This window comes from Sorex araneus, chromosome 11 (assembly GCF_027595985.1).
Source record: "Sorex araneus isolate mSorAra2 chromosome 11, mSorAra2.pri, whole genome shotgun sequence".
Classification (NCBI taxonomy): domain Eukaryota; kingdom Metazoa; phylum Chordata; class Mammalia; order Eulipotyphla; family Soricidae; genus Sorex; species Sorex araneus.
This window is the reverse complement of record NC_073312.1, coordinates 28,211,740-28,222,909: the sequence shown is the minus strand read 5'-3', so window position 1 is coordinate 28,222,909 and position 11,170 is coordinate 28,211,740. Positions and strand designations below refer to the sequence as shown.

Sequence of the window (11,170 nt, the reverse complement as noted above, 5' to 3'; positions counted from 1 at the left end):
AGATGTGGCCCAGAATGCTGAGTGTCGCACAGGCTGTCTTTGGGGGGAAGTGTGTGAAGGAGATTCCCTTATAGTGATCCCCACCTATTTAGTAACTAGGACCCACAACAAAAATTTTAAAAAACAACAAATGCCCTGTACTAGGATTTTTTATGGAATGTGATGTTGTAGTGTTTCTTGATATCTTTTGCACATGGCAAACGCATCTTCCACAAGATGATTGTGATCTTGGATGTGAAGGACTCCGAAGATAAATTTCTGAAATTTCCTCCTCCCCTTTGATTAACTAAAACAAAACAAAACAACTAAAAAAAACCCATAAGGCTCTGAGGAGCAGCACTTAATATGCAGAGAAAGACCAAGGAAGCAGAAACCACCCCTTTTGTACCAGCTTAGAGTCCCAGTGAGTCCTGGCTCTCTTTCCCAGGCTGGGTTTGAAAGGTGCCCATGAGGGTCGGCGAGTCTGACTTAGAATCTACAAAGGGGAAGGCAGAGGGGCTGTGAATTGCTTCTGAGCTTGGTGGACAAGTGAGCAAGCTCTGGTTTATTCCCTGCTATTGTGCCTCTCCGTGCTTCCTAAGGAAAATGGGAGATGATATTACTAACTCCTTGAGGGACTACTCTGTAAAGCAAACTAGATCCAGGACCAAGGGCTACTCTTCATCCGGGGCTCCACAGCTGTGCCGATGTCAGCATGGGGAAGAGATTTTGCTGCCCATGCAAATTTGAAGGAGTTATTTTGGGAAATATCATCATTGTCCTCTTCTCTCTCTCTCTCTCTCTCTCTCTCTCTCTCTCTCTCTTGTCTCTGCTGCTTCCTTTGCTCCTTTGGACCCTCCAGTCTGGCCCCTGATGCCCCTTCCCTCTTTCAGACCTGAGCTTTCAGGGGGTGCCTGTGGTCAGTTCAGTACCGCCTGCTCCTTCTCCAGCTGCCTGAGCAACCCCCTGACCCCGTGCGTCCTGCCCTCAGTTTCCCACAGCACGCACCTGCAGGGGGTTGGCGGGGGGACTATTCCTCCGTATCCACCACAGCTTGCACCTCTGGCGGGCTATTTCTCTGTATCCTATACTAAGCAGGTCTAAAACCAAGTCTCTTTCTCGCACTAAGAGGAGCCTGATGAAGTAGGTGGTAGAGAAAAGGTGTCAGCTTCCTTCTCCCCAGTCCCTGGGGGTCTAGGCTGAGACTCCCCAACTGCTCTCTCGCCTCTTCCTCCTCCTGTCTCTCACCTCAGCCTTTAATGTGCAGACGTGGCTGTGAATAAGTCCGGGCCCCAGCATCTGAGGCAACCCTCCTGCCCTTCCCCTGTGCCACTCCTTCCACAGCAGCAGAAAGGGTTGTGCTCTATTAATTGAGCCCTAGCATCTGGTCAGATCTCTTTCATCTAAAATAGCATCTTCCTGTCCTTTATGCCAAGAAAGAAGATCATTTCAGATGCGGCTTGTTTGCAAAAAAGACACACACACACACACACACACACACACACACACACACACACACACACACACACACCGCCTTGAATCATAGAGGTTTTGATCAGGAAGGGCAAATCATACTGCTTGTCTGTCCCCTGTTGAACTGGGGGCTTCCCATGGCCCCCCAGCTCCCCGCCCCCAGTCCCCTCCAGGAAAGCTTGGATCTGTGCTCAGCGATGCTGGTTTGTGACAGCACGGACCAGGGCCTCTTAAAGCACCAGACACAGTTTTTGCCTCGTAAATACGGCTGAGAAGTGCACAGCTACTTGCAAGAGGCAGAAGGACTGGCTCCACTGAGCCTTACAGTGATGACCTTTGCTGTCCACTTCCACTTTAAAAACTGGTTTTGATCAACTAAAGCATTAAGGGCTTACCTTCAAGGGCTCTTCTCATTCCCTTCATTTTTGAGACAAGTCTAATTATTTGCTCTGCTCAGTGTATCTGTGTGAATGTATGGATGTGAGTTTGTGAGTGTTACGTATGTGTGAGTCTGTGTGTGTGAATCTATGTGTACATATGTGTGTATGTATGTGTGTGCATGAATGTGGGTATGAGTATGTGTGTGTATAAGAGTATGTATGTGTGTGGATATATATGTGTATGCATGTGTGTGGATATGTGTGTGAGTGAATATGTGTGTACACATATATATGTGTGTGTGTGTGTAAGAGAGAGAGAGAGAGAGACAGTTTCATGTGCTTTCTCTGTGTAAGGAAACACCCTCCCTCGCAGCTCCATGATGGATGATGATTGCTTTTTGTGGTGCCTCATACATTGTTCTTCACTCAGTGAATATTGTTACCTGATTCCCCTCCCAACCTTGGGGAAATCTGAATTCACGGAGGCAGAGAACCTTCTTACAAAATCTGGAGTATGATTGCAATTTTACTTTTGAAGGACCCACTTCCCAGAGGACTAGCCAGTGATTGATGCCACCCCCAGAAACCCGGATGTACGCTCTCATACATCAGCTGGGAAGGCACAGGAACAGCTCGCCCAGCGGGCCGGTGCTGACTCCCTCACCCCGCTCGCTCCCCAGAGGGAAGAGAGGCCACAGGGAACCCCCGAGCAACAGCAGGGAACAGACAAAGGAGCGGAGGGAGAGGAGGCCCGAGCTCTCCGTCTTTGCCAAGGGCAGCAGCCACAAGTGGTGGCGCGAGTGCAGTGTGGCAGGGCCGTGGGGCCTGGTGGGGGAATGGACCGGTTGTCCCGGGGGCCAGGTGCTCGGCTGGTTTTCCTGCGCACCCGTGGAGACGCACAGCCCGGCCTGTGCCTTCCTCCTGGGAGAGGAACGCGGGTGGCCTGCGCTTTCCCATGGGGTGGGTGGATGGGCCGTGTGGAGGCTGAGCGCACGCCGGTCTCCTCAGAGGCGAGTCGACACGGGTTCCAGCAGGATGGGGCGGCAGAGGCTGCTGTGGAGAGGAAGGCACTACGAGGCGGAGGAGTGGAAGGCCGGCCGGCGCGGCAGGTCGTGAGCGCGAGGCGGGCTTATCGGTAGCGGCAGGCCAGAGCGTTGACGTTCTTGACCACGTAAAAACCCATGCTGACTGGAGGGATGACCAATGTCCGGCCAGCCCGCAGCGGGCGGGGCTTCAGCTCCGGCAGGGTCCCGTCGTCCACCATCACTAAGGGCTGCCCGTTGAGCTGCACGGACCTGCGGCGGGGAAGAACAGCAAGGGCTGCGTTAGAGAGCAGCGCCACCGAGTTTTTACCTCAGGCTGAAGGGGCTTCCGGGGGTTTCCTCCCGAACCCGGTTCTTTCGTTAATCTAGGAGACAGATTAGAATTTACCTCAGGTCACCTTTCTAGTGCTGCTCTGGAGGCACGTACAGAGACATCGGACCCAGTCTCCCTTCCTGAGACTCGGTTTTTTACACAGCATTTCGTGGGAGCTTTGACAGAAGGCGCACAGTGAGGGAAGAGATACAGTAGGCACTTGGAGTGGCCATTTCCTGATCCTCTGGCTTTCATCCTTCCTGTGCACTGACCATGTCCAGCCCTGAGGAGGAGGCCACACACACACACACACACACACACACACACACACACACACACACACACTGGTGGCCACTGAGAGGCAGAGGGAACGGCTCACCAGCCCTCCTTGGCTTGTGGGTTGGGATGCAGAGTGTGTCCCTGCTGAACTCCATGGTTCTGGGTCTAATCCAGCCGTCTACGCAGACTGAAGTCCAGTTTTATTAGTGGGAAAGGTCAGGACGGGGCCAGACATTGGAAGTAAAGTTGGGAATAAGGAAGGGAGGAGACTGCCTTCAGAAAGTCAACATTGGGGCCAGAGGGAGTACAACAGGTAAGGCACTTGTCCTGCATGCAGCCAACCCCAGTTGGATCCCTGGCACTGCATATGGTCCCCTGAGTATAGCCCCCTGAGCAGAGCCAGGAATAAGCTCTGGACACGGCTAATTACAGCTCCCAACTGCCCCCCACATAAAATCAGTATCACATAATAAGGATGATAGGCTTGACTCGACCTCCCCTGTGACAACACTGCAGTGGCTGCACTCAGCTGTGAAGAGAACACAAGGTTACACGTTGCTAAAGAGGTCTTTGTTTGGGGCTCCTTCCTGTGCTGTGAATGATAGACTGGTTTAGAGAGAGATAATCAGACTCAGGTCCCATGGAGCAGTAAATCCCCAGGGAAGAGCGCGTTGTAAATCGCTCCCAACCTGGAGAGCTGGTCAGACAAGCAGCTCCAGCCTGACTCCACATGCATAAGTGTGGGCCTGGCTCAGACTCGACAGGTCGGCGGCGGGGCAGACCCTCTTGTTGTAATGACTGAGGTGAGAAGCCAAACAGGCTTTCTGGCATGGAGAGCCAGGGCTGGCTCAGGCAGATGCTGGAGAGACAAACCGGAGAACTTCTTTGATAGGGTGCTAGGTATTGCATTTGGACATTTGATATACAAATTTGACTGCATCAAATATGCAAATCATATAGCAAGGAGCTTTAACTCCCTGCTCCAGGGATCCCTCTGTAGACCACCTAGGGGAGGCAGGGTGATGAGAGGGGGCTCAATTGTAAACAAACACCCTGCCTGGTCTTCACAGTGAGTTCGGGTGGGTGTCTAGCCAACAACTCTCTCACAAACATGTTCAACAACATCAGGGTCTTTCCAAAGCTGGCTACATTCACATCCCTTCTCTAGGCAAAGCCCGTCAATGCCTCCTTCTATGGACTCTGGTAGAAGCCACCCCCTTAAGGAATTAGGTAATGCCCTTCAAGATTCAGTTGATCCTAAGCAGTGACATCCTTGGGCTCTGGGAAGTGAAAAGCCAAGTGTGAAAAGTGTGTCTTTTGATTTCTACCATAATAATGAGCAGTTCTTCTTTGAGAACAGGCTATATTGGATTTACTTATTGGCTGGTGAAAAAGAAAATATGGTGCAGGTAGAGCCAGCAATCATGGTGAGGATTCTCGACCGATAGATCTCTCATTCAGGAGCTAGGCCATTCACTTGCCAGATAGGTTTGGCAACAATCTTTATTTTTTTAAATTTTATTGAATCACCGTGAGATAGTTACAAGCTTTCAGTTTGGGTTACAATCACACAATGATCAAACACCCATCCCTCTACCAGTGCACATACCTTACCACCAATATCCCTGGTAATCCCCCTTTCCCACCCTCCCCCTGCCTCCATGGCAGACAATATTACCCATACTCTCTCTACTTTTGGGCATTATGGCTTGCAACACAGACACTGAGAGGTTATCATGTTTGGTCCATTATCTACTTTCAGCACACATCTTCCATCCTAACTAATTCCTCCAGCCATCATTTTCTTAGTGATCCCTTCTCTATTCTAGCTGCCTTCTCCCCTCTGCTCATGAAGCAGGCTTCCAGCTATGGGGCAATCCTCCTGGCCCTTGTATCTACTGTCCTTGGGTGTCAGTCTCATGTGATAATATTCTATACTCCACAAATGAGTGCAGTCCTTCTATGTCTGTCCCTCTCTTTCTGACTCCACTTAGCATGATACTCTTCATGTCTATCAATTTATAAGCAAATTTCATGACTTCATCTCTCCTAACAGCTGCATAGTATTCCATTGTGTAAATGTACCAAAGTTCCTTTAACCAGTCATGGGTTCTAGGGCACTTAGGTTGTTTCCAGATTTTGGTTATTGTGAACAGTGCTGCAATGAACATATAGGTACAGATGTTATTTCTACTGTGCTTTTTTGCATCCTCAGGATATACTCCCAGAAGTGGCATTGCAGAGTCATATGGAAGCTCAATTTCTAGTTTTTGAAGGACTGTCCATATTGTTTTCTGGACCAGTCGGCATTCCTACCAACAGTGAAAAAGCATCCCTTTTCCCCCACATCCACGCCAGCACTGCTTGCTTTTGTTTATCTGAATGTGTGCCAGTCTCTGTGGTCTGAGATATCTCATTGTTGTTTTGATTTGTATCTCCCCGATGACTAGCGATGTGGAGCATTTTTTCATGTGCCTTTTGGTCATTTGTATTTCTTTTTTGAGGAAACTTCTGTTCATTTCTTCTCCCCATTTTTTGATGGGGTTGGATTTTTTTTTCTTGTACAATTCTACTAGTGTCTTGTATATCCTGGATATTAATCCCTTATCAGATGGGTATTGGGTAAATATTCTTTCCCATTCTGTGGGCTCTTTCTGTATTTTGGCCACTGTTTCTTTTGAATTGCAGAAGCTTCTTAGTTTGATGTAGTGACATTTGTTTATGTTTGCTTCCACTTGCATGGTCAGTGCTGTTTCATCCTTAAAGATATTTTTAGCTTCAATGTCATGGAGAGTTCTGCCTACATTTTCCTCTAGGTACCTTATATATTCATGTCTGATATTGAGGTCTTTAATCCACTTTGATATGACTTTTGTGCCTGGCATTAGACAGAGGTCAGAGTTCTTTTTTTGCAGGAAGCTGTCCAGTTTTCCCAGCACCACTTGTTGAAAGAGGCTTTCCTTGTTCCACTTCACATTTCTTGCTCCTTTGTCAAAGATTAAACCATATATTTGGGGATCTGTGACAGGATATTCAACTCTGAACAATTGGTTTGCAGGTCTGCTTCTAGCCCAATACCATGCTGTTTTAATTACAACTGCTTTGTAGTAGAGTTTGAAATTGAGGAAGGTGACGCCACCCATCTTCTTTTTTCCAAGGATTGCTTTAGCTATTCCTGGGGGTTTATTGTTCCATATAAATTTCAGGAGTGTTTTGTCTATTTCTTTGAAAAATGTCATGGGTATTCTGATAGGTATTGCATTAAATTCGTATAGTGCTTTGGACAGTATTGCCATTTTGATCATGTTAATTCTCCCTATCCATGAGTAGGGGATGTGTTTCCATTTCCTACTATGTGTCTCCTAGTGTTCTCTTTTATTTCTTGAAGTAGTGTTTTGTAATTATCCTTGTATAGTCCTTCACCTCTTTGGTTAAGCTGATTCCAAGGTACTTGATTTTCTGAGGTATTATTGTAAACAGGATTGGTTTTTTAATGTCTCTTTCTTCTCTTTCATTATTTGTATGTAAGAAAGCCATGGACTTTTAGGTGTTGATTTTGTAGGCTGCCACTTTACTATATTGACCTATTGTTTCTAAGAGCTTTTCTGTAGAGTCTTTAGGGTTTTCAAGTATAGTATCATATCGTCTGCAAATAATGATAGATTGACCTCTTCCTTTCCTATCTGTATGCCCTCTTGATATCTTTTTCTTGTCTAACTGCTAAGGGGGTTTGGCAACAATCTTAACCTTGCTTTCTGAATTTTTTAAAAAATGTGTGAGAATGCTATATGGGTCAAAGTAAGAAATAAAATGAATGAAAGTGCTTGAAAACGTAATGAGCCATAGGAGTGGGAGATGGTACTTGTACCATTGCTTTCATGTCTGTTGCAGGCAGCTTCTGGTCCTCGTACTTGATGACTCTGAGGCACTGCCTCCATCCCTGAAGCTCTGTCTTCCTTTGGCTCTTACAGGTCTCTCTCGGCTTCCCTCTATGTCTAGATGTCCTTTCTTTTGAAGGGGCATGTCTCCTATTTAACTCTAAGATGGAGTGTGTAAGTGTGTGTGTGTGTGTGTGTGTGTGTGTGTGTGTGTGTGTGTTTCTGGCCTTTGCACCTAGACCCTTCTCTTTCCACACCGTGGATTCACTCTGGGTGCTACTGCCCACATCCAAGATTTTGATTTCTGTCTTCCTGTCAATCTTTTGCAAACCTGTATTTCTGATCTTGCTTTGTCTAACCAATGTATATCCCCTTTGCTGACCCTGAGGAACCTCAAAGTCACTGTGTCCAGTCCAAATCTCTTTGAGATCTATCTTTACTTCTGTTTTTCTTTTAATCTTTGTGCTTGTACCACTATTTATTCAATTACCTAAGCCAGCAAGCTGGGAGTTATCTGAGACTTACCTCCCAATGCCCATGTTTGGGGTCACTAAGTCAAATCAATTCTTCCTTTAATATTTTTCAAATCTGCTGGTATTTTACTTCAGGACTTGACTTCTGATCTCTTTCTTGTTCCTTCCCACACCGCCCACTTGTCACATTGCCAACAGAGCTATTTGCTGCCGTTATTGCTTCAAACGCTCCAACAAATCCCCATCCTGTCTCCTTTAATATGGATCATGAAGCCAAGCTTCAGCTAACTCCCAGCCTTGTTCTGCCAGTCTCTGCCCACCACCACGCCACCTTACTCCAATGCTGACTGCGAATCACAGTTCTCTGAGGGTGGCTGGAGGATGGGTTGGCAGTCATGAAAAGGACATCATCAACAGATGTATGAACAAAGGTGGTTTATGAACAAAACATAGTAAGTCTTGCACATCAGTGAAGTAACTTCTTCTCAAGTGAAAATATACATAGACACTGCACTGTATCACTGTCGCCCTGATTTGCTCAAGTGGGCACCAGTAACGTTTCCATTGTGAGACTTGTTACTGTTTTTGGCATATCGAATACGCCACAGGTAGCTTGTCAGGCTCTGCCACGCAGGCAGGATACTCTCGGTAGCTTGCTGGGCTCTCCAAGAGGGATGGAGGAATTGAACCCAGGTCGGCTGCGTGCAAGGCCAATGCCCTACCCGCTGTGCTATGGCTCCAGTCCACATAGACACTACTATGATGAAAATACACAAGTTTATTTAAAAGGATAGTAAACATTTTTAAATGTAAATGTCAGCAGATGCTGCTGGTATTCTGAAGACAAAAGTTAACTTACAACTTAGAAAAGTCCTAATAGTTTTATGGGGGTGGAGGGGGAAGGGCAGGAAGAAGAATTATGTGTCCTTTTCAAACAAACATGTCATTTTGAAATGACAGCGACTGTGATCTGGGTGGGTGATATACTCTGTTGATATTATAAAGAAATCCTCATACTTAAGGCTGAAGAGATACAAAAGGGGTTCAAAGGTGCTTTGCCTTGCACATGGCTGACTTTAGCTCAATCCCCAGCAGCACATATGGACCCGTGAGCAACACCAGGAGTGGAGCCAGAGCACAGAGACATGTGTAAGCCCTGAGCACCACCAGCAATGCCTCCATAAACAAAGAAAGAAACAGAAACTCTTATCCTTAAAAAAACAAGCCAACATCTTTGCTCAGAATTCATGCCTCGCACTTGCATTTTTGGGTCCCTATAGCACACACCTGGTTCTCTGTCCCACAAGACGGCAAGTCCTTGAAGGGCCTTTGTTGCTCCCCTGGGAAGACCTTCTCTGGCACTGGGCTGGGTGCGGAGCCCCGTATTTGCTCTCTCTTGTATTGTATTCCCCAAACTTAATATAACAGCCACTCTGACTTGTACTGATTTACCAGCTCTTTCCCTCCACTGGGCTATGAGCTCAGTTAAAAAAAAAAAAGGGATTTGTGTCTTTGTGTCTTTTATCCCCAAATCCTCAGCGTCTAACACATGCTTAACACAGAGGAGGGATGAAATATTTTTTGAAGAAGTGAATGAAACTTTTAAGGCTCCTATGCATGATTTCTACTCTCCCCAGGTTTCTCCAGCCTGACAGAGGCTCCCCGAGTGCCCTCACAGATTTCATTAATGTACCAATTACTCTTGCTCTCAGTGGCTCTGGAGATGTGAGATAAGAACTGAATTATCGCTGATTCTCACAGTCACTCACTAGATACCTTATCCCAAGCTGACATAAGGCTATTGATCATTACTAGTGTTTTTCATCTTTAAAAATGATCTATATGGCCATCTCTTAGCTAAGCCAACAGGAGTTAATTCTGTGAGACCTTGAGTGCTCGTACATCCTTATCTACAAAGTTCCTTCATTATAAAGATGGACTGTGTGCTTTATCACCTTCATTCTATTTTTCCTGCTTATGTTTTTCTTTTAATATTTACCCTGTTACCCAGTGAAGTCATATCACACTAAACATTACAATAATCTTTCATGTTTATGGATTGTCCAATATGTATGTTTGCACGCATAATCACACCAACGAAATAAATTAGCAATCATCGAACTGTGCAAAAGGCACCAGGCTATGACTTACTTTGACTATTTGAGTTCTTAAAACTGCCACCTGAGAGAGGTGACAGCACCCCTATATTACAAACGGGGAAATTGAAATCCAGCAGGATCTGAAATTCACTGAAATCATGGAGTCAGGAAGGGACAGAGCCAAGATGTTCACTGATGCCCTTCATCATAGGCTCTCTGACCCCCGCCTTGTGCTCGCTAAAGAGCCCTGAGAGGCACATCGGGCAAGTTTTATTATTATTATTATTATTGCAACTTTCCTATTGAGATGGGGTCAGAGAGGTTAAGTAGTCTGGGCAAGGTCACAGAGCTAATAGGTGACTAAGCTCCGTCTCCAATTCAGGCCTCCTGACACCTCTTTCGATCACCTCATGGTGATCTTAATTCCAGATGGCACTCCGAAGGATTGTGTTTCTTTCTTTGAAAACCTTTATCATATTTTCATCACATTCTGGGACCTTCTTACTGGCCCATGACTTTTCAAACTCAAAGCTAAATGATCCAGCCTCTGCTGAATGACTCTCTTAATCCCCAGACTGCCTGGATGGCTGAGGGCATTGAAATTATCCAAATATTAGGACAACTGCGTTTTATCACCATCTGTTTTCACAAAGTCTGAGTTACTTTGCAGCTCCTAAACTTGTTTTCTTTATGTTTTGTGCTGTTGGAAGTGGGATTCGATATCTTGATTAGAAGTCAGCCCTCAGGTCTCTGGTCTCCATGGGAGATTCTTGGCCCGGTCAACCCTACATCCCCCCGTTTCTACACACCTGTCTATACTCTCTGGATCCCATGCCTTATCATGTCTTACTAGTCGTGGATATTGAAGCAGACGCTAAATCCTTATCTCAACTGTTCCAAGACCTCAAGCCACAAATCTAATAAGCACACTTTGTGCCAGTCCTAAAGATAAATGATTGGATTCTGGGTTCATGTGGACTTTTTCAGGAGTAGAGGAAAGGGGAACCTATATATCATGGGGAGCACGTTTGGGAGCTGGTGCTTAGTTCAGGCTGGGGTGTTTAGAGCCTTGAGTTGGGAGGTGAAAGAGGAAATAATTTGACTGAAGAGGACAAGTTCCATCCCAGCCACTTGGAGAAAGTGATTTGACTTTTCTGAGCACAGGTTTCTCCCCCTGTAAGCCCGACTAAAAGAACCCCAAGATTCCTTGACCACTTTTGGGGGGGAGTTAGGGATGTTTCCTTGACATAACA

At 46.2% G+C, this 11,170-nt stretch overlaps 1 protein-coding gene across 2 annotated transcripts in view; it reads right to left on the bottom strand.

Moving 5' to 3' along the window:
• Nucleotides 1-2,961: 2,961 nt before the first annotated feature.
• Nucleotides 2,962-11,170, bottom strand: part of HPSE2 (heparanase 2 (inactive)) — a 641,446-nt gene continuing 633,237 nt past the window's right edge. For both annotated transcript variants that reach the window (XM_055119266.1, XM_055119267.1), the window contains one exon: nt 2,962-3,127. In XM_055119266.1, coding sequence (XP_054975241.1) covers nt 2,962-3,127 — 166 coding nt within the window. The remainder of the gene's footprint in view (nt 3,128-11,170) is intronic.